We start from the raw sequence: 23,687 nt of genomic DNA on the forward strand, positions 1-23,687 counted from the left end.
GGTGGCAAACGACCACCTGTAAGTCACGGCTCGCAGCCCCGCGGAGCCCGGGAAGGTGCTGCCGGTAACGGGCCAACGGAGCCGGGGCGGTGCGGGGAGCCGTCCGGGAAAAAGTGCTTTACTTCCACGGCTCGTTGCGGGGAGGGAGCAGGGGAAGGCAAGGCTGAAAGCGCCCCTCCGCCTTGGCTTGTTTCTCCCGGTGGTTTTCTTAAAATTATTATTAGTTTTGGTTTTTTTTTTTTTTTTTTTTCTAAGGAGAATTCCGTCAAGAATGGGTTCTCCCTTTTAAAAAAAAAAACAACCACAAACGCACAACCAACTTGTTGGGCACCGAAAGGGCTGTGTGTGGAGGAATCCTGATGAATGAGCGAGGCACTGAGGGAGCTGGTGGTTTGCGGTCTGCCATCGCCTCAGCTCTTCCTTTCTTGCTTTTTTTTTATTTTTTTTTTTTTTATTTTTCCAAGGCAACTTTTGAGGCGAGGAAGCGGGTAACAAAAGCGCAAGTTTAAGACAATGATGCTTTTGCTCGCAGCCTGGCTGAGCTGGGTGAAAGAACACTGAAATCCTGCTTTTCCCATCAGGTAGTGAATGCCACACATAGGGTTACTTGTAGGGAAAGAAAGAACCTACTTTGCTCCGTTAAATGAGGACTGTGTTTCGCTCTGAGCAAGGGGTGTGAATATTTTCCTGCTGCCAAATGAACATACCACAAAAATTTTCTTTTCATCTGGGACAGAGCGGTGTTTGTGGATCTCTGGATATGGCCACAGCCGTGGAGGGGGGGTTAGGTTAGGCTGGATGTACCATTAACCCCTCCAGCTGCAGTTAAGCACTATACAGAGAGAAATTTGTTTCCACCAAGTCTTTTCCTGACTGAGATGTTTCCTGGGGTTGTATGGTCAGTGGTAGGGTGAAAGAAGCCCTTCTAGCTATAGGTTCGGATCTTATTGAAGGACCCAGAAGTTGGTGTTCACCCCTGTCCCATAGTCTGGCTCCCAGCAGAATGCCTCCTTATCAGTAGCCTGGAAATGAAGGTGAAGCGGGGAAATCTGCCTACACACAAGCAGGCTCAAGCCAGTGTTTTCCGTCTCTTAGATTTAATGAGCAACAAATTTTGTGCCCGGAAAAGAATCCAGCTCACAGCTCAGGATTTTGATAATTAATATTCCGTTTTTAAAAACATGTTTTCGGAGTCAACATTATGATTACAGAGAGAAAACAAGCAAACAGGGAATGAGTTGACCTGCTTTCCTCGCTTTCCCCATCTAGCCTGACAATTTGTCAATCAAGTGGAATTTCCTCTAACGTCTCTGGTACATTACTTTAGCAGAAGAAATGAATGTGCAAATATAGTCACTACTTTCCCTCCCTTCTCACAATGATCTCTTTGTATTAAACAACAGGCGTTTGCATAGATCAGGTATCAACCCCACGGTGTCACAGGCTGAAATTGCTCCTTCTCTCTCATTTCTGACATGATGCCCCTGCATTTGAGCTGAGTTAACCACATCTGTCTATTTTGGAGGGGTCAGTCAGAGAAGCCTTGAGCCGGGGTGGATCCAATGTCATATAAGGCAGGAGGAGCCTTGCCGTGACTTCAAGGAGACCAGCATCTGCCTCAGCAGCAGCCTTTCCCTTTGCTCCTCGGACACATGTGTACCTTGTCTGGAAAAATCTGTATATGAATCAATTTCCTGCATTTTCCATCTTCAAAGGAAGGCTTTATTGCAACCCCCAGGAAAACTGCCAACCAATAACGAGCAGGTAGAATGAAAAAGAGTGATTGATACCAACAGGTCCTTAACACCTTTTCTCAGCACCCTGTTGCAGCCTTTGTCCCTCTTGGATGGCGAGTCTTTAAGGGCTAGGATCACTTCTCCTTCAGGGTTTGTAGAGAGTGTCCATCCTTTGCAGAGCAGATACCAGCACTGGAAGAAGCTGTGGTCCTGCAGAACAAAGCCCCTGCTCTCATCAGGGTGCTTTGACCGATGCTGCAGTGTTTTTTGCCCCATAGTGCCCACGTCCCTATAGGACTAGGAGAGAATAGTCCGAATCCAGGTACTCTGTTGGGACCACTGCAACTTCTGTAAGATGTAACCTGAATTTTCAGCCTTCTGACGTGCACACGCCTGTGTGCAAATATTTAGGAGACCTCTAGATCCGGAAGGTGCTTGTTAATTGGTTGGCAGGAAGACTCATATCCCTATTAATGCATATCTGCGTTCAGCGTTAATGACTCATTCCCCAAAAAACATACTGCATTTCTATTTTTTTTTTTTTAATAATTCCTTTATTTTTAGCTGTGTGTTGTCCTCACCCTCCATTGTGCCCATCCCCACTGCTGTATGTAGCACATGGTGTTCTCATATCCTCCATCTCGGGCTGGGGCAACTTCCCATACTTGGAAATTCAATTAAGGTGACGGAGTTTTAATTCCTAGAGAAAACCAGCTGCATCTCTGGTGTTAGGTTGTGATGTCATGACACCTGCGGTTGTGCTGTTAATTACCAACAGGGAACATTAAAAGTCTCTTCATTGTCTTTGTTCTCCCAGGAGTGTCTGGTGGGGTTTTGTTTGCTTGTTTTTTAAAATTTGATGGTTTTGCTGCATTTGCTTTACTAAATTCTTTAGTAAATGCTCAATATTGCATCATATTACAGCACTGACAACTCCGTATTCTAATTTCCCCGAAGTTTGTCTTCTAAGTAAATACAATTCTTCCTGACCATACCTAACTTCTTACCCTATTCTGCTACCTAGAAATGAGCCCAGTGACAGACTATCCAGAGTATTCTTTCACAGTGCCAGAAAGACATCAGACATTTCAGAATCTATTTCCCATGACATTTCCATCTAAGAATCACCTGCTCCGTGTTGATGCTCTAAGATACTTTTTTTCCTCGCTCACCATCCAGAAATACCTAGGGAATAGTAGGGAGAAGCACAGGAAGCCAATTTTCATCTGTCACCAATTCCCAGGGGTGCCGTAAGGTGAGGGACAATCATGGCATGAAATATGAGGGATGAGAGAACCGTCATCTTCCAGGGAAGGTCCCAGAAACAAAACCATTTCTTTCTGAGACTCTTTAGCAACGGTTGCTCTGAATTAGAAGGAATGGTATACTTATTTGTAAGGTGCTGGCTTTGAAAGGTTGTTTTTAGAAGCAGAAGCCAATGCAAGGTTCGCTGTGTGAGCAGAGCTCAGAAACACTCTGCTCAGCACAGGCATTTCTGATCCCAAAGAGCGAGTTCTCAGATGAGAGGGTATTTGCACGGCGAGTACCAGAAGAGATACCTCTAAAAACGTTTAACAGCTTGTTGAGGCTTATCTCCAATTTTGATGGGGCTGTTTTCTTAATGAGGTCCTTTCACATCAATTAGCCGCTGAATCCCGATGTTTAAAAAAATAAATCCAAACTTCCTCTTGGCACGCGGTTCCATGAGGACTCTGTGGAGATTTCCACAATAACTGAGGTCTACCAGCATTCGGAGGAGCTGGCTTAGTCATTTCTTCCCATCTGCTCTGCTTCTCCGCTGCTCTGCACATGCTTCCTGGCTGTCTGCTCCTCATCCCTATCTCCCAGCATCCTGGCTGGCTGCCCCGCTCTCCCCCCTTGCCGTACCTATCCCTTGTGGCATCTTCCACGAGGAAGCTCAGGTAGTTTAGCGCTGAGATCAAAGAGATGAAATAAATGAGCTTCTGTAAAGGAGCCAGGAAAAAAAGGAGGAAAAAATAAAAAGAAAAACCCACCAAGGGAGCACTCGCAGCAAGCAGGACTGCAAACAGCACTTGCGAAAAACTTTGAGTTAAATCACCCCCAAATTATCAGATTGCCTTAAAAATTGTGAGTGTTAAACACAGGCACGTTTGAGTTCTTTTTCCTTCTTCTTTGACCACTTATGAGTCAAGTTTCTCGCTCCTTTTTGCAAACAGGGCCGGTAGGGACTTGGGCAACTACAACAAACTGGAAGTTGAGGTTTTTTGGTGTAGCCACGGCACCGGGAGTCAAAGAAGCAGAGCTAGAGTCATCTGCCAGTAGCGTGCCCTTTGCAAGGCTGTGTTTTCTAGTGTTGGTAGTCCACAGATGAGTGTTTGAGAAATTCCCCAGGGTGGTATTTACCCCAGCAGCTTCTTTGGAGCAGGAACAGTAAAAGCTGCAGCTCGCCGCGAAGTTAGCGGCGAGAGAGGCAGCAGGGTCCGGAAATAGCAGCCTCCTACCCCTTTTCGCTCTCCCAAACTACGTGCTGTGTCTCATGCTGAAATGCCTGCTCCTCCACGTCGAGAGTCATTTCATCTTGCTGCTTCCTGAGAGAGATCGACATCTTCTGCGGAGCACACGCCGCCGAGGAGAGGAAGGCAGCTTTGGCCTGCGGAGAGCAGAACTCAAGTACTGCGTGGGTGGCCGAAGACAAGAGCTTCTGAAACGAGGGAACAGAACAGATCTCTAATCTCCAGACTCTGACACATATCGCACTTTTCTCAGTTGCTTAGGAAAGAGATTTGCATCCAAAAAAGAAGTGGGAGGTTTGAATAGGAGTTCACACACACATGCATTTATCTCCCGTGGTCCGTGCGGTAATTTACATTTCGCTGGTTCCGTGGAACCCACAATACTTCATAAAATGCATCCATTACAAACGTGCGACCAGGGGAAACAAAGAAGCTGTCCAAGTTCCTGTCCGCAGTGTCCAAAAACTGAGCTCAGTAGGCATTCATGGAAACTGGAGGCTGTAGGGTGTCACTGAGGTAAGCGCGGATTTTGGGTTGTGCCAAGATGCTGAAGCTAGTGTCCTGCCCTCAACAGAGGTGCCAGACATGGTCCTTCTTCTGGATGGCCCAGACCACCCGTGTAGACTGAGGCATTGCAGGGCCTAAGCTGTAGCAGCATCCTCCTAGGACATTAACAGAAGAGCTGCATCCACAGAGGCACCTGCCCATAGAAAATGCCGACTGACGTCGCTTCCTTGCAGGGACGTGCACCTTTTGGTACCATGTGAGCAGCCCCTTCATGGCTTCATCCACCACAACAACCATAGCTCTGTCCTGGATCACCCGTGCCCTCACCCTGGCTGAACTGACAGCCCGATCCGCTGCAGCGAAGTAGCCCAAATAAGGCACCCTTTCATCTTCTGGGTGGAAAAACCTCCCTGGACCTGTCTGTTTATTAGGAATCGCTGAGCAGGTTTCGCTGTGGCTCATGGAAATTTTCCACTTTGCACAAATCAAACAGCAGACCCATTGCTTCTCCTGCTTAACGCCATTCTTATGCGTGCCCTGTCCCCATTTCCCTTGTCATCAATAGCAGGGGTTTCTTTTTGTGGCGCACACAAAGGCCAGGCTCCTTGAATGAAGAAAAGTTTGCATTTATCCAGAGGCTTTGGTGGAGTGAGTCGGGGCGGGGGGGTAGGGGGAGGCGGATGCCCAAGGCTGAGGTCCTGCTTTGTTGGAGGTGCTATCTGAAATCGGTGGGAATGGCTGGGGTTGCATGGACGAGCTCCCCAGGCTGGGGGTTTGCAGTCCCCCGGTGTGCGAGGCTGAGTCTGCAGAGCTGTGCCGGGGGGGAAAACACACATTTCTCCAGCCCAATTTACATGCGGGGCTGGTAAAACCCCTGGGATTGTCCCGTTGAAATAAGAAAGGGAGGGCTCCCCTTCCTGCCGTGCCAGAAAAATGATAAATTTGCACGTGGAGCAGGGGTTCAAGGCCAATTTCTGCCGCCTGTCTGCACTTATTTGTTACAAGGTGTGCCTTCAATGTGGTATTGTTAGGCTGTTATCATAATACTGCCATGAGTCCTCATGTGGGAATGATTAACTTGGGAAGGCTGGGAAAGGAAGAGGCTGTCCCCAGCCCCTGCTGATCTGGCAGCACCCCTGGCACCCCAAGAGCAGGTCTCCTTCTGCCACACAGTTGTCTCCAGCACTGGGGCAGCGGGGAGAGGAGGGGTGATGCTTTCAGAGTAGGATGTGTCTAGAAAGAAGTGTGACCTGATGTTGGAGGTGCTGCTGCCTCCCAGGGAAGCGGTCGGGGCTCGGTGCCTCTGAAACACAGGGCTCCTCTATCAAGTGGCCGATCTGCAGGCTGCTAGGATTGCAACCCATGGCTGGTTCCTGTTTCTGTTTCGCCTAAAAAACACCTACTTTGCAATTCACGGTGGATTTATCTCAAGGAAAGGCCTCTGCTGCTATGGGTGGTGGAGTCTTCTCCCCACCTGGCATGGCCAGACACAACCCAGGAGAGATGGCCAGGCTGAGCAATCTGCACACCCAGCTGGGCAGAATTGCTGTACAACATCCTGCTCTGCTCCCTGGTGCTGGTCATCCTCTGGGAGACCCTTCTAGGAGACCCTCCACCGGGACAGGCTTTGTCTTTGTGGTGTAGAAACTCCAAACACACAGCATGCCCCAGATGCTTTCCAAAGTGGGAGAGAAGCCTGGAGAGCACCTCTTGATACCTGGGCTTTTGTCCCTTGCCAAGCAGCACAGGTGGAAATCCATTTTTTTATGTAGGGTGGGAGGTGGAGAGCCCTTGATCTGAGCAAAGGGCCAGCACTGAGGAGTTGCTTGGTCTCACTGGTGGAACGAGCTCTCCTATCATCCCCTTGGTTTTATCTCCTTACACTTTCCCTGATGGTCTGGCTCCTAAAGAGGCAAGGGCATGACCAACTCATTGGAGTAGTCCCTAAATCAGCTGTTCTTTACTGGGAAGTGTAGCAGGGCTCTCCAAGCCCAGAGGAGAGCTGGTCAGGCAGTGTCACTGAACCCTGAGAGTTGAGACTTCTTGGTCATTGTTAAGAGCAGCACGTGCACACCATCATATGGCTCTGCTTGGCCATGCCTCCTGGGCTACGTGAAAACGGTTATTATTTCTGGGGCAATCAGGCACAAGCACTCCTAGATCCCAGCCTGGCCCTGATGTGTGACACGTAACACGTCACAGTGTGCTTTCCTCAGAGGGGTCCCACACTGGCCCAGGATGAGGGCATGTGACAGATGAGGAGAAGGGGAGGATACAGTGATGGCATGGTGCCCAGCCGACCCATTTCAGGTGGTGCAAGGGGTTTGGGTTTTTTCTTGGAGAAATAAAACAAGAGGGGCTGCACAGCCGTGTTGATACTCCTGGAACCAGAGAAGCAACTCAGGCAAGGGAGGGCAAGTTAATTTGGGGGGTGAAAGACAGGTAGGTCGTGAGAGAGTGCATGAAGCATGTGGGCTCTGGGCTAGACTAGTCAGCAAAGCAGCAAAGGTGGGTAAAAGTAAGAAGGGACAAGACTAAATAAGCAGAGAAAGGCTTTACTTGAGTTGTTTCCAGGGTTTCCACTGCAGTAAAGGTTTGTTGCATGGTCTCAGCAGCCGTGCCTTGTTTTTAAAAGATTAAGCAGTATTGTAGAAGGAAGAGTGTTAGTTTATGTTTCCTCTAGTGTCAGCCAAAGAAGAAAATCACATCTATTAGGTAGATAAAGTGAGTGTTTCCTCTTCAAAGAATAAATGCATTCTGGTAGTTTTATGCACTGGAAACACTGAACTCTTCAACAACCTTCACTGAGAAGAAGTTCTTCTGTATTTAAATATAGCTGTGTGGGGCTGGGAGAGGGGACTTCTTCCACACTGCAGTTCTCAGGTGATTTTCTTTTATTATGGTGTTCAAGTAGGTGAGCTCCAGGGGCTGATGTCCTCTCTCAAACACAGCAGCCGCTGTAGTACAGAGTTCCCTAAAACTTTGGAGAGGTGATTGGTCTTGGGTCAGTTCAATCCAAAAATCCTTTGCTGAGACTGGAAAAGCAGTGGTGTGGATTTAGTTAGTTCAGTACTGCATGGATCCTTAGATACAGCCAACCAGGCATCTGAAGATACCTCTCAGTAGCAAGTGGCCTGGCTTGGATTCCAACCAGTGGCCTTGTGGTACCTGGTTCGTTATCTCTTACACCATTTTGTGTCTCACTGAGGGATGACTCAGGATAATAACTGTTCCTATTACATCCAGTATTTTCTAAAGGATGAAGGTAGACGTTTGTGCTGAATTTTCATGGGTTTAATAGCAGCAGTTTTGTAATGGGTAGTGGGATAAAAATCTTTGTCCTGGAGTATTGGATAACATGGTGTTGGATGTTCTCTGGTTTCCATACAAGAGACAAGCACTGTGTGTAGTCATGAATTTTTAAGGGACAAAGCATTAGCCTCGCTGAAGTTGAAGTTGGTTTGATCGTTGGTTAGGAAGGAAAATTGCCAGACAAGAATTAAAGCTTCTGAATTGAATCCTAGGGATGGAGATGTGATTTCCTGCTTCCCTAATTTGCAATAAGCGTGGCCTGTGGCATAAGAAGAAACTCCAGAATGTGATGCACAATTTTCCCTCTGTCACTGTTTTTGAATAAAATCAGTGTGCAGTTAATCCAGTGTTATAAATCCTGGTAGGAAGGCCTCCAGAGCAGGTAGATTTGTTTAATCGCTTGGGCTGGAATCCAAACCACTGGAGGATATAAAATATATACACTAGTGCCATTCACTTCACTGAAAACACCTTTTTCCCATCCAAGGAAATAGCTGTGGCTGGCATGAATATATATTTGGCAAGCTGTAGGGCTAAACAAATTTCTCAGGAAATCATCTTTGGCCAAGTTACTGACTATATTTCAGCACTGTAACTTCTCAAGCTCTTCAGCTAAGACTTTTTGACAGAGAAGTCACCTGAAATCAGTGATTCGCACTGTGAAATGGTGAGATACTCACCTCTGCTCACCAGGCTCCTTGTCCTGGTACCAATCAAAGTATTACCTTCAGTTTGGAGTAGATCTTTGCAGAAATCACCTCTCCTGGGACATCTGAAAGAAACATACAGCAACATAATCTTAAAAACCCTTCTTTCAGCTTTGTCTTCTTCGTGTCTTGACCATTAGCTTCTTGAGCAGGAACCTTGTTCTTTGATGTTTTGAACCGTGTCTCACTAAGCACACTGATCCTCCCAAATAAGGGTATACATTTTTGTTTTCTGGTTTTCCAACTATCATCAAAATTCCTGTGCGGGAGAATTTCAGGGTGTCCCAGTTTCAGCAGTTTCTATGTAGCTTGCACTGAGGAATAAGGTTTAGCATCACAAAAAGAGTCAGATTGCAAGGTATTTCAGCTAAGAGCTTTGGATGTTTTTGGAACTTTAATTGCCTTGGTAATTCACTAGGTATATTATGAGCTTCATCCTTAGTGAGATCAATTCCCATCTGGCATAGGAAATTATACAGAACTTCACAGCAGGAGTTTCTGCAGCAAGTTTTCAGTAGTACTCTTTCGCTGGGGTTACTGCCAGCATTGTCGCTTCGGTTGCACCCTCTGACTCTGTTGTGCTGTCTCTTTCAGGCACTTGTAGGATTTGACAGAGTTTGCACAACACTTCATCAACGACTTCAACGTCTGCAGCAAGGACAGTTTTCGGAAGCGACATCCGCTGACGTGATTGAAGGTAACACCCTCTCTTCTGTTGTTGCCTGGTACTTGCCATTTATGCCACCCCAGAGCTTCATCCTCTGGTGGGCATCCCCTGTGCTGCCCATCCCATTGGTGAGGTGAGAGCAGGATCAGGCATCCGTTTGGTGTGTGTCTGAGCATTCTCCAGGCTGATCCTTGCTTTAGGTGACAGCTATTCCCAACCGTGGCTCAGCCTGTCCCATAAAAGGTGGTTTTGCCCCTCTTCTGAAGGAAATCTTCGCGTCACGCAACCTGCCTCCTTCCCATAGCCTCGTAAGCGCTTCACCTTTTAGGATCCTGAAGCTGCTCCTCAATCAAACACTGTTTTGCCACCAGGAATTTCACAGGTCAGTTTTGCCCTCTGTTCAAAACCTAAAATTAAAAATGCATGCATTGTTTCTGTGCGCTTCCCCGTGGTAAGTGGTTTAGCACTTGTCAACCTATATATTGCTCGTTATGTTACTGACCTTGTTAGCGCCATCACAAGCAGCAGAAAGTGGGCTGTGCGTTTGCTCCGTGCCCCCGGAAAAAAGATCAGCATAACGTGGTCCTGCAACTGTAGCAGTTGCATTTAAGATAATCTCTAAATGTAGTTTTCTCACAGAAAAGCAAGAGCAGATTCTGCTTTTTTTTTTTTCTCCCCTAATTGGTATATTTGAGCTTAATTAAACCTAGGGGAAGTAAATGCATCTCTTAATTCACTGCCACAAGAATTTTAAGGTTCAGAGCAGGTGACTCATCCACCAGAACAGAATTTATTCTTTGTTTGTAAATGCTATTTATTGCCTTGTTTTGCATCACTATGGCTACTGTATGTCATTGGTGATATCAGCACCTACCGTACATAAAATGAATGCAAGACTGAATTTAAAAGAGATATAGTTCTTACAATAATTAAAGGTGGTTTTGCCCCTCTTCTTAAGGAAATCTTTGCGTCACGCAACCTGCCTCCTTCCCATAGCCTCGTAAGCGCTTCACCTTTTAGGATCCTGAAGCTGCTCCTCAATCAAACACTGTTTTGCCACCAGGAATTTCACAGGTCAGTTTTGCCCTCTGTTCAAAACCTAAAATTAAAAATGCATGCATTGTTTCTGTGCGCTTCCCCGTGGTAAGTGGTTTAGCACTTGTCAACCTATATATTGCTCGTTATGTTACTGACCTTGTTAGCGCCATCACAAGCAGCAGAAAGTGGGCTGTGCGTTTGCTCCGTGCCCCCGGAAAAAAGATCAGCATAACGTGGTCCTGCAACTGTAGCAGTTGCATTTAAGATAATCTCTAAATGTAGTTTTCTCACAGAAAAGCAAGAGCAGATTCTGCTTTTTTTTTTTTCTCCCCTAATTGGTATATTTGAGCTTAATTAAACCTAGGGGAAGTAAATGCATCTCTTAATTCACTGCCACAAGAATTTTAAGGTTCAGAGCAGGTGACTCATCCACCAGAACAGAATTTATTCTTTGTTTGTAAATGCTATTTATTGCCTTGTTTTGCATCACTATGGCTACTGTATGTCATTGGTGATATCAGCACCTACCGTACATAAAATGAATGCAAGACTGAATTTAAAAGAGATATAGTTCTTACAATAATTTACTTGTATCAGCTACTTTGCTGTTGTATGTATGTACTTCTCACATAAAAGCAGCAGTAAAAGTGGTTCAATATTTTTCCATCAAAACTGGCTAAGAAGTAAAATATTCTCCTGCCCACAAATCCTGTCATAGTTAAAAAAAGCCCTAAGGAGCACCCAAAGCCCTTTTTTCAGATTCTGTGGCTTAACAAACAATTCAGTGGTGTTCTGCAGGTGATTTCAAAGTTTTAGATGAACTGATTTGCAGCAGCATTCTCATTTATTTTGCTTCTAGTAATTTTTAGCATTAAATATCTAGTTAAGCTTGTTAGGAGCATCCCTGCTTTCACAGCCTGTATAGATTCTTCTGCTTTCCTGTACTGTTTCTAAGTGGAGACTGAGAACAATTAATCTATTCCAGTTAAAGCCTAATTCTTTTGCCAATTGCATGGCCCCATGTTCTTTTCTGAGACACATCAAGTACAATCACTTCTGCCATCCTATTCAATCAAACCCTTAAGTTGCACAGATTTTGTGAAATGGCCTGGGCTTCAACAGCTTGGGAGCTGATTCACTGAGGCATCTGCTGTAACACTGGCAGGACTGTCACCATTTTCCTAGCCAGAATAATTTGTCTTTGTCATTTAGAAATAATCTGCGGGGTGTAATGTGGTCTTAGGGAAGCACAGAGCCCATTATTGCTCAATAATAGAATTTCATGAGGTCGTAGCAACATCGCTGGGCTCATATGACACGTTTGACAGTGCATGTGTGGATGTATATCTCTAATGACCCGTGGAACAAGGAGACAGAAAAGTTTTAAACACTTGGTACGTATTGAAAGGCAGCTAAAATAAACCAGCCAGCTGTGGGCAGCTGCAGGATTGTGCTGCTGGCTAGAAGGGACCAACCCCCAGGACACACAGCAGTGGGACATGTCTTCTATGTGGTAGCCAAGCCCAAGACTTTATAAATCCCCTCCTCCCTCCCAAAGTCTCCAAGATTTCCATCCAGATGCACACTTCCTCATTTCCCTTTCCTTGCAATCCAGGACAGCTGGGGATGGGGCACTGAATCCCAAAAAGGATCCGAAAAGAGAGATGTTCATCTTGGAGGTGGTCAGAGTGGTGGGCCTTGTGCTCCTCCAGGCTCGTGGCTGGGTCTGGCTGACAGATCAACTCTTCCCTGGGTAGGAGAGTGAGGTCCTGCTATGGCCCAGTGCGGGCATCAGCAGAGGCAGCACTGGAGGGGCAGCAGAAGAGATGCAAAAGGATCTCTTTGGGACCAAAGCAGAGACCAGGACGGGGAGAAAAGGCAGGAACTGCATGAGTGTGAGGGGTGATGAGAAGGAGGAGGCAATGGAGGGAGTGCTGCTTTCCTTTTGGGCAGGGAAAGGTCCAAGAGCACAGCTCTGTCCTTTAATGGGCTGTCTGGGGTGGCAGGAACAGCTGGCACAGCTGGGCCCATGGTCACTGCTCTGGGAAAGGGTCTCCCATTTCCAGATCACCACTCCCTCAGTGCTGTTGTCCACGGGTGCCCAGTGGTATGGCCCGCTGGATGCTGCAGGGACAAAAGGATGTGTCCAGAAGATAGGTGTATTTTAATGATTAGGTGGTTTGTGGTGTCCCTGGGGAGGGGTACAAGTCCAAGCAGGGGCAGGGAGCTCAAGAACTCTCCTCCTAGCAGGCAGAATCTGTCCATTTTTGACTGTGCTGTGGCTGTGGGAGGATTCAGACCGTGTGGAGCTGGGGGATGCCCAGATCAGGGGTTTGGTTCAGCGGTGTGCTGCATTTCAGAGCCTGGTTCTGCTCTCCTGCTGTGTGTATCACGAAGTGTGCTGTTAAATTCAGCATTGGTTGGGTCCAAGGCTGGTGCTTGAGGGCTTTTCCCGAAGCTGATGGATTCCTATGGGGTCGGGTCCTGGCCCACAGCTGAGCTCCAGTGTCTCCTGGGTCTGCCGTGCTCTTTCTTAAATACGATGCGGTGGGAGTGAAAGTCTCTGCAATATCACGCTGCTCTGTGCTACAGCTAATTAAAGTCATTGTGAAGGGTTTTGTAGTAATTGCAGATATTGTAAAATTTAGTTTTGTGGGGTAATTGGTAATGTAAGCCTGAAACAAGTTATCCTTAAGATGTTTTAGTTTGCATTTCTCAGTAGGAGCAGCCTTCACAAAGAAGGCTTTTGTGTGTGGAGCAGGACCAGAATTAATGGCAGCATTTAGTCGTGCCTAAAGGGGTGCTTGCTGTGGCAGGTGGCAGGGCGGTGTAATTGATGATGCCTACATTCTGCGTGCTGCAGGAGGCTCTGGCAGCTAGTGCCAGCTAGAGAGAGTGAAGTGCCCGGCATCAAACCCACCCGGGGCTGATGTATCCCCATCCAAAATGAACGTGGCCCCTTCAGTCTGTAGGCCAAACGGAGTGGTTCAGGCTCTGTTTGCTCCTACGCGCTTAATATGCGTTATGAAGTCTCCAGGCATCCTCAAATCTTTCAATAGAATGCTGTATCTATAGGTTTCAAATGTGAGGAGAATCCTAATGCTGTAGAGACGCGTGGCTGCCCAGCCATGGTCTGGGCTGAGCTCCCTGCAGCGAGGACTGTGGCTGGCTCTCATCCCTCTGCTCCGGGGTGCCAAAATGCCCGGTGGGACAAGAAGAGTGTGAGGGCCAGCACCCTAGTGCCTCGGGTGCCAAACAGCACAGGGGGATGCTTAATGGGCACGTAAGCAGCTTAGGTTCCCAAGTCCCTGATTTAAATGAGATTTAGGTGCCAAACGTTCCCTGATGCATGTGAAAATCCCACTCAACACCTCTCTGAACACACAGGCAAGTAAAGACTACTGAAAATCTGGCCCTTAGGCAGCAATACAGCTGGAATTAATAGTTTAGAAGGAAGTGCTGGCTGATAACTAATGGATGAGACAACTGGGGAGAGCAACTGTTAAAAACTTTATGAAGAATCAGAATGAGAATTCAATTCAAGGTTGGTATTTCCATGAGTAACGTTTTTTGGTCAACAGATACAATTTCTGAGCTCGTGTATCAGTAATAAACTGGTTGCTGATAACATTGGAGGACTCCCATTTTCCTGCTGATGACTCTGGGACTCTATGGGGGACCCCTCTGCTGCGGAGGGACCTGAGGTCAATGATCTGCTCTGCATCATGGCATGCATTGGTAGCAGTCAGCTTGGAGGGCCAACAACTTCTTGGTGGGTTGTTTAGAAAAGACAGACTGTAACACAATAATTTTAACAAATTTGAGAAGTGAAAAGCCAATGTCTTTTGTTAAAGCCATTGTGGACCCAGAGCTCAGAGCTGAGTTTTCCCATTTTGCTTTAATATGTGCAGCATGACAGAGGTGATGAACACACGGGAACCGGTGATGGAGGAATTCGCGCTCAGCCAGACTCCTGAGGAAGAAGGAGGCCCTTCAAGCCAGGTAACTTCAGAAAAACTGGAAAGTATCCCAAGCTGCTCTTCAAAAGCGATTTAATGCAACCAGTAAATGTCATACACCTAAGTGTTGAATTGCAGAGCACAGCTGCCAGAAGAACAAGTCCTGAAATACATGTTTGCTCCTACTTAGGTTTTAATTTTAAAAGGTAAGAGTTCTGGCAGGAGGGTTTTGTCAGGTGCAAGGTCTCTGGGGCTTGGCGACAGTGATGCCTGGCCCCTGCGGGGATGCAGGCAAAGAGGCTGTTTGTCACCAAGAGTTCAGATCTGAGCAACCATCGTGTGATGAAGACATCCAGCCAGTAACTGTACCACAGCTTTTATGCAGCCACCCTTGTAAAGAGCTGAGTTTCCTCAGGCTCAGAGGGAGCTCCCTTTTTAGAAAAGAGACCATTTGAAACGATTGTGTAATTCACATAAATGGCTGTGGCATCATAGCAGCAGCACTGATCAGGGCCATTTGCTGGCAGGTGCAGGAGCATTTTCTGTCCCCAGGCGGTCTCAGACACCCACTCGTGTACCCGCCTGTGGTGCCAATTCCGGCAGGAGGCATCACGATGCCTGGAGCCCCCCTTGTGACAACCACCATGCCCCGATTTGTGCTCGTGACTTTCAGTGTTGCTGCCAGGGACAAACCACCTCAACGTGTCCTGGTGGACCTGGGTTGCTTCTCAACCCAAGATGTATTATTGCGAGCAGACTCAGAAGGCTATTCTGGGGGAAGCATGTTGCAGGTTAAAATCAAGCATTTGGAAGCCAGGGAAGTCAGAACTGAAATTTTGCAAATTCCTTTCAGATCACTTGTGCACGTAATGAAAGGCTGTATGCAATTAAAGAGCGTACCATCCGCTTCCCCATGCCTCACTGGCTGCACGGGATAGATGCTGCTCGCTGAAAGAGCACATTCTCAATATTCTCTTTCCCCTTTTTCTCAGTTTTTCATTATTGTGTTAGTCTACACCGTTCAAACACTGTGCCAGCTCCAACTCCACCTATGCCTTCAGGGTGGTTCTGTGGTGTCCCTCATCATATAGTCCAGAGGTTTTCCTCCGGTTCCTTTACTCTTCCCCTCTGGGAGAAGGTGGCACCATCCACATTTTAGCCCACCTGAGGCTAAAAAGCAAAAAGAAACAAGAGGCAGGGAGGAGATATGAAGGAAGGTAGGTTAGAGGAGGAGGTAGCGAAGGGTTACAAAGATGACCAAGGGACTGGAGCATCTCTTTTACGAGAAAAGGCTGAGAGACCTGGGTCTGTTTAGCATGGAGAAGACTTAGAGGGGATGTATGTTATCAATGCTTATAAATAACTAAAGGTCAATAGGATGGGGCCAAACTCTTTCCAGTGGTGCCTGCTGACAGGAGAAGAGGCAACAGGTACAAACTGGAACACAGGAAATTCTGTCTGAATGTAAAGAAAAACTGCTTTACCTTGAGGGTAACCAAGCACTGGAACAGGCTGCCCAGAGAGTTTTGTGAAGTCTCCTTCTCTGGAGACATTCAAAACCCACCTGGATGCGTTCCTGCCCAGCCTGCTCTGGGTGACCCTGCTTTGGCAGGGTGGTTGGACTAGATGATCTCCAAAGGTCCCTTCCTTCGGTCCCTTTGGTGGTTGGACTAGATGATCTTAAAGGTCCCTTCCAACCTAGACAATTCTATGATTCCAACCCCTGCCATTCTGTGTGATTCTGTGATTCCGTAGCGCAAAGCCAGTGACTCAGCAGGAAAAACTAGGTTTCTTCCAGCAACTTCCAAGCACTCTGGCCAGGAGACCCGTCCTTCTCTTCCTGCAGTCTCCTGCCCACTCGTCACACACTCCAGCTTCCGCAGAAAAACACAGCGAGGCCCGACAGGCAGCTCTGCTTCCTGCCAGTCCTGACTCATTCCTGGAGGGACGTGGTAAATTCTGGGCTCTGGTGGAAAAAAACATTATGTGATTGGTGTGAGAAAAGACCAGATGAGAATGACACAAACAAAAATAGCCAAGCTGGGGCCGCACAGGTGCCTCTGCTAAATTTTGTTGCAGCCATAATAATCCGCTCTTAGCACATTTTTAGATCAGTCTGTGTCATTTCCTTAGGGCTTCAGAAAGCAGAGGAAAAAGCAGGAATTTTGTTGTATTGGATCCTTCATCCAGGGGTTGCCGTCAGGCTTGGGGATGGAGTGGTGGGGTGGCTGTCGTGCACCCCTCTGCCACCTGAAAAGGCTGAGCAGCACCTGAGGGAAGAGGTTGCTGTCACCTGCGTGTGAAGCCCTGGGAGGAAATAAGGCAATTTGCCCACAGTTTTATAGCTGTTTTCTGCTAGCTGAGCCAGGAGGCTCAGGGAGCTGGGCTCCACCATGGGTCTGAAGACATACTGCTGCTCAGGGGTGTCTCTGGACCTGTCCTGGCTGAGGAGATGTTACCTTGTCTCATATTTGGCAATAGCAGAATCGTATTAGTAGCTTCTTAAAAACTCCTCCCGGGCAAGACAGCTTCCATGGAAATGTTTTCCCAAATTATTCCAAAGCAGCTCAGGAGGAGGCTGTGTAATGGGAAGTTGGGGGGAACTTTTCTGATCGGCAGCATTTGCAGCCTTGCTTGATCAGGACAAGTTACACCCATGTGGGTGCAGCTCAGGGAGGCATTAGAAAGGTTTACCTTCAGTGATTCACTTGGTCTAGTTGCACTGAAGGGACTTTGTCACAAAAGAAATTTCTTCTTAATTGTCTCTCATTTTGCAACACTAACAATAATGGACAACATTTTTCACCCTCGCCTAGATTTGCAAAGAGTTAATGAATCCCTGCAACGCTACCGTGGGGAGCGAGGGCATGAGGATGAGAATTATTGTCCTTCCCCATCTCCAGAAGTCAGATGTGGGCATCTCAACAGGGATAAAAATGTGCTTGCTATTTCCCAGATACATAGGAAGAAAATTGCCCTTCCCAAGGGCTTGCCTCCCCGTGCCAGCTCTGCTGCCAAAGTGGGACAACTGAACCCTGAGTCCTTAGAGAGAGCAGCTACTGGGGTGAAGGAAGGTTGCAAAAGTCACGGAGTTTAACACCTGGTCCCTGGAAATGCCCACTTTTATGGTGGTTAGGGAATACTTGCGTGGAACTGTGCTGAGACAGACTCACGCAACCAGCAGTGCTCAGTCTAACCAGATAGATACCCTGATTCAGTGGGGAAGGTGGTGCAGATAGATGTGCAGGGAGGTTCCCACCAGCACACAGCAAACCTGTGGCAGTGCATAGTTAAACTGGGATGGTTCTTGCTCTCAACCCCTAATTTAGTCCCCTAGTCTACACCTTGATTTTATTGTTGCAAATAAAATAAAATAAAATAAAATAAAACAAAATAAAACTCAGCTAGCACAGAGAAATTTACAACCCATTAGTGCAGGTATTCAGAAGCTTGAGAAGCCAGGAGATAAGACTTCAGTGAAGCAACAGAGTTTGTCTTATGTTAACATCCTGGAGGAGCTGGAATGATTTTTCCTTGAAAAAAAAAAACAATCCAAAAGAAATTTCCCTGAGAGATTTAAATGAACCAGTGATGTTGAAAACAAGAAAGCACTTTTATGTGTTACAATATCCTTCGCTGAAAAAGACCTTGTTCATCTTCAAGCTCTAATCGCTGCATAGTGTGTGACCTGCAGCTTCAATGTGACAAATGAAAATAATAGCTGGCACAGATCATCTGTGTAAAGATGATCTCGGGGGCTACCTGTTTTGCATGAATGCATCATAAAATACAGTGTTTCTCCATTACAGAAAATAGCTCTGCAGAATGGTGGCTTCTTAATAAACTGTCACTGCAAGAAAACATGAATGTCATACCAGAGTAAAAGGACAGCAGCTAGAAAGGGTGCAGCAGCCATTTAGTTTAGCGTTACAGCAGCGACCTCAGACCCCACCAGAACTGAAACAGGAGTGTTGGGCAACATAATGAATTTTGTTGCTGAAGTCTCCATTTCTGCTACGCATGTGGGATCACACAAGTCGAGGCAATCGTCGGCCCAACACACTGAGGAGCAAAGTCAGTTCTTTGTCCAGGGAGGGACAGGATGGGTAGAGGAGAGTGTGTTGAGACCTACAGCCTCTCTATGTCCACTCCTTGGCCAGCAAGGAGCTGGATTCATCTGCTTTTGAAATCCTTCCTGTGCAGGACTGTTGCCCTGCACCGGTTTGAAAGGGTTTTTAGTGGACGTAGGAGTGCATGTCAAATGTAGAAAGAATGCTAAGATGGAGCAGATACTCTGCTTGCTCTGAATACACAGCCCTGGGCAAGGCTTTGATGGACATGTCCCCAAATGTCTCACCAGGCCTTCCCTGACTCACGTGAGAAGTACCCCAAGCTGTCCAAAAGACTGCCGTCGATCGTGGTGGAGCCAACCGAATCTGGGGAGGTGGAGAGCGGGGAGCTGCGCTGGCCTCCTGATGACCTGAAATCGGCGGAGGACAAGGGTCTTCATGGTGACCAAAGAGTCTGTGCCCAGCAGCAGCAGCAGCAACAGATGGATCTGGAAGGTCTGAATGAATAATTTTCATCCTTGTTCCCCATAAGAAAATAGTAGTTTCAGGCCAGGCCACGCACTAGAGTTAATGGTGTACCTAAGAGCAGTAGGTGCTTGAAGGTGCCGAGAAGCTCCTGCACTGGAGAGGGACTGCTGTGGACTTGTAGCTCTTGAGCACATGGTGTTTTCACCTGCATCAGGCTCCATGATGGCCACTCGTGCTGCCAACAGGCAGTTTGCTGTGCATTAGCAGTTCATTCTAGGAAACAGTGATCCTGCTCAATAGCATATATCTACCTCCCTGTCTCCTAGCCTAGAAGCAAAGTGTTTAGCAGCTGCACATTTTCAAAGCTGCATGGTGTCCCAGGAGTGCATTAGTGTAGCAGGAGATCACGAATATGTAGATATGACTAGTAGTGGCACTGTGGGGTAAATATGCCTAAAGATAAGAGTTTGTTGGAGCATAGCTTGCACAGGGAATGCTTTAGTGTGGAGCTGGTCTATTTATTTCTGGTTTGTTTTTTGGTTTTGTTTTTTTTTTTACCTCAGTGCTCTCCTTTTCTCTTCAAGAGTGACACGGTTTCCATTTCAGTGCACCAGCATTTGCCACCCCAAGGGTGCTTCTGGGTGGTGGCAACCACATGGTTTATTCATTCAAGAAGAAATATGAGCCAAATCTGTGGCCAGGTTGCACATTATGATGCCTTTTTGATGGTTGGACTAGATGATCTGAAAGGTCCCTTCCAACCTAGGCAATTCTATGATTCTATGATTATGGCCTCTGTGGTGTTTTTGTGCCCTTGGTATTAGGACTCATAATGTCTTCGGGACTAAGAGTTTGAGCAGATTTCAGTAAGACAGCAGGTAGCCCTCCCACTACGGTGACTGTCCTGCTTTTAATGAGAAGGATCATCACCTCATCTTGCTACCCATACTGAGGTCTGACATCCCCTGTAATGTCAGACTGTGATGCCCTCAGAGTACCTTATTCCAGGTTTAACTACTGGTTTGCAAGTAGAGCAAATTGCTCGTGTCAAGTCTGAGCACCTTGATGGATCATCTGCCTGGTGGAGCAGGCAATCAAATGAAGGCCATTGTACCTGTATGGGGAAATAAATGCTGACGAACTATTTCTTTGCAGATACTTCAGCACACCCAGCTCAAGAAGTGGAAGACAGTACAGATACTCTGGAAAGCAGAACTGAAGAGGATGAGTAGGGACTCCATGGCCTCGGAAGTGAAACTTGATTGTGAATGTTGTTGGAAAGCTAACACACTCTGAAGACATGTCAAAGTAATCTGTATTTAAATCTGCAAGGGTTTTATTTAGTTAGTACCTGGTAAGAAGCGTCTGGGCTTTAGAACTGTTCTTTTCATCATTTTGATTTTCAGGCTGGGATTCATATTATTTGTTTAATTTTTCCTTGGGAAACAATGGGACGTGTTAGGAAATACAAGATTATCAGGGAAAAATGTTCCTAATTTCAATTAGCACATTTCATTGGATTTACCTTTTTCAAGCAAGGCTGCTTTCAGGTATCAACAGCAGGACAAAGGGGTTACGTTTCTACAGGAGGGATGTCTTAAATCTAAAACCTTTCTTGTTTTTAGCCATTTAAAACTAGCACTGTGATATTATGGACAATAGATGTAATATAATGTCACCATTTGATTTTGTAACTTTTGTATAGAGAAGCAAGTGTAGGATTTGCCTCCAGGCTGCCTCCCCCGGGGGTGGCCCAGAGCAGTTCTCTCCCTTTGGGCTGACCTGTGCAAATTCGGATGAACCAGCCTTTTCTTAGCCGCCTTTTCAATAAGGCTGATGCCTTTTCAGAAACGCTTTCTTGCTGTACATTGACGAAGCGGATTAGCTAGTCACTGGTGTTTGTGGAGTGAGGCTGTCTGTTGTAGGCTTGGTCAGGTGGATCGTGCTCTTCGTGCGCTCTTCAGGCCCAGGTCCAGCCGTGGTGTGGTGCGCGCTCCTCTCCCTTGAGGCCAACAGGATGGCTCCCACTTCCACCAGGGCTGGATTTGTCCCACCTTGTTAGTAGAAATGGTTGTGACAACTCTTCTTTTGGTATGTTTTGTGTATAACGTAGGTGCAGAGGCCCAGCTGTTCCTCCCCCAGCCTGAGCCAGGCAGTGGTTGGGGGTGGGTGACAGGAGCTCCATGGCGTGGCCCAAACTGCCCTCCATTTTGTCTGATGCCGGGTCCTCCCCAAGCCACCCACAGTAGGAGGGGGTCGAGGAGGGCTGAGGTGGTGGGATGCACACCCAACTCTCTCCTGCCCAAGTGGCATTGCCAGTGGGAACACGGGTGCCAGGGTGCCCTCACCTGCGACATGGCCGCCTCAGCTTCGGTTGCACGGCTGCCTCAGCTTTGGTTGTGTGGCCAGCTCCTGGAGACCAGAGCTCGGGGTGGGACAAGCTCTTTCTGTTCCACTCGGGTCTCCAGTGGATTTTCCTTGGAGATTTGGGGGCTGTTTTGACAGGGGTGAACCTGTTTCTGCACAGGGATCTCCCAGAGACTCCCTCCGGCCGTCCTAGAAGAAGCACTGATCTCGGCCCAAAACTCTACCCTTTGGAGAGTGTTAGTGGAGATAGACAATGCATGTGCTCAGAAGGGTTTGACTGTGTCAGTGATGAATGTCCCATAAGCCACAAAGCTGGCTTTCTCCATCTCTGCAGGGCTGGATGGGGTCTGTACTTCCAATTAATGTTGCAGCCGGAAGAAGCCACTCACTGTAGGTGGAACAAAATAACAGGATTTCTTCCAGCGTTAACTCCTAAGTTGACTTCCAAGTGCTTTCTTTTCTCCAGTAATAATGTTCTCTAACAGCAGCTTTTAATTGCGTGATGGTGGATAAAATTTACTGGCCAGGTATATTAATAAGATAAGTTTATACCTTCTTAGCAACCAAATTTAATATATTTACTTACAAAGAATTCTGTGCAATGAATGTTTAATACAAAGGAAAAGAGACTATTTTACTTCAAAGCAACATTAATTTATGTACAAAACTATAGCTCATTATTTGAGGTGTTTGGGATCTAGAACCCTTTTTATAAGCAGTGTAGTATAGTATAATGTGATACTTAAGTTAAACTTTGCTCTCTCAACCTATATAACGATCTGTTTTGCCTCCTTGGTGTAGACTCTCTTATCTACGCTGTCACAGAATTATTTTGTTGGATGAGCGGCTTTCTGGTCAGAGCACCCAATTTCACCCAGAGTTAACTGGAGGTTTCAGAGCGCCTCCTAAACCTGGCTGCCGTCCCCGTCACCCCCCACCTTCACTGGTGACAGTTTTCTGGTAAAGCCAATAAAGCAAGAACAAGCTCAAGCTACGTGTTTGGATAGCACACGAGCAGTGAGAAGAGGTTCCTGGCTCGGACCAGTCTGCAGGTGGTCATGGTGGGAGGAAAGCTGCGCTGGCGAGGCGGCCGGGCGGATGCGAGGTGCTCTTTAAACGCTGCTTTTGCACCGACCATCCAGAAGTTTTACAAAGCTCTGGGGGAAAAACAACGGCGGTGACGACATATTTTTAGCTGTGTGATTTCCTTTCAATCTGCGTCTGCCCAGCTCCGTGAGGAGTGACGTTAGACATATCACTTAATTTTCTTCTCGTTATATAAAAGGAAAAACAGTTGTTTGAAACACTTCCCCCAATTTTATGTGCTCTCTATCTGCTTTCAGACGCTCCCTCCCTTCCTGCTCTGGATGGCCCTTATCCTATTTCCACCTGAGGTCAATGGCACTTCCCTAAATAAGTTTCCCAAAGAAACAACAAAATTCTACATAACACCCTGAAAAAAACGCCATGCAGCAGTACCTTTTTCATCTAAGTACGTAAAGCTACAGCCCATACAGAAATGCCAGATTTCCTTCTTCCAGCCTAATTACTTCTCTCTTCCCTTTTCCCTCTTTCACATTTCTCCCTTGAAGTATTTTACCTGAAGCAAAGGGAAGCTTCAAACTAAAGTTTTCTCCTAAAGCCGTGTGGCCTCAGTTTAACAGCCACACAAAGCCAAACTCCTCCTCCCATTTTTATTTTTCTGAACATGGGCCAGAGGCCCTAAAATAGGAGAGCAAGATAGAGAGAAAATTGTTTTATACAAACAAGCCCTATTTATTCAACTTGCAGGTCTATGATTGTCCACTTAATTTGTCTGTGTGCAAGTGTCGTCTCTCTAATAAACTCAATAGTTGTTTTGTATTTTTTTTCTGGATTAAAAGCTTTGTAGAAACTAAAAATGAGAAAAAAAAGACATTGTCATATTTTTCTAGTCTAGCTTGTAGAATATTTCATGTAGTGCAGAAAGGAAGTTTTATGGAGTAAGACATTGTTGGATTTTGCTCTATTTCAGTTCTTTCTAATTTTGTAAAATGCCACCTGTACATACTACTCAATTAATGTATGTCCTGTAGATGTATTACACCATTTAGCCTATTAAATGCCTATACTGGACCGATTGGAACAAGTGGTGTACCCTCGTGTGTCTTGGTTTAAAAATGCAAAGGGTTATTTGTGGTGGTGTGGAGCTCCTGCCCTACCACGATTACAGCTAATACAGGGGAACAAAGCCCATTCTAAGCCTACCTTTGCCCCGTGGCATGCAAATATTCTCACTTGCCCTCCAGCCCACGTGCTCTTACACAGATAAATTCAGATTTACGTCAATGGCAGTTGCCATCTCCGTCTCTTTCCTTCCAG

At 46.6% G+C, this 23,687-nt stretch overlaps 1 protein-coding gene across 1 annotated transcript; it reads left to right on the forward strand.

Moving 5' to 3' along the window:
• Positions 1-9,351: 9,351 nt before the first annotated feature.
• On the forward strand, positions 9,352-23,454 carry LOC106897178 (protein LBH-like). The gene is made up of 4 exons (XM_014957641.1): positions 9,352-9,454; positions 14,374-14,464; positions 18,782-18,986; positions 20,115-23,454. Exons 2-4 carry the CDS (start codon positions 14,375-14,377, stop codon positions 20,189-20,191), a joined length of 372 nt encoding a protein of 123 aa, XP_014813127.1. The 5' UTR covers positions 9,352-9,454; position 14,374; the 3' UTR covers positions 20,192-23,454.
• The last annotated feature ends 233 nt before the right edge of the window (positions 23,455-23,687 follow it).

This window comes from Calidris pugnax, unplaced genomic scaffold (genome assembly GCF_001431845.1).
Source record: "Calidris pugnax isolate Ruff unplaced genomic scaffold, ASM143184v1 scaffold211, whole genome shotgun sequence".
In the NCBI taxonomy this organism is placed as follows: domain Eukaryota; kingdom Metazoa; phylum Chordata; class Aves; order Charadriiformes; family Scolopacidae; genus Calidris; species Calidris pugnax.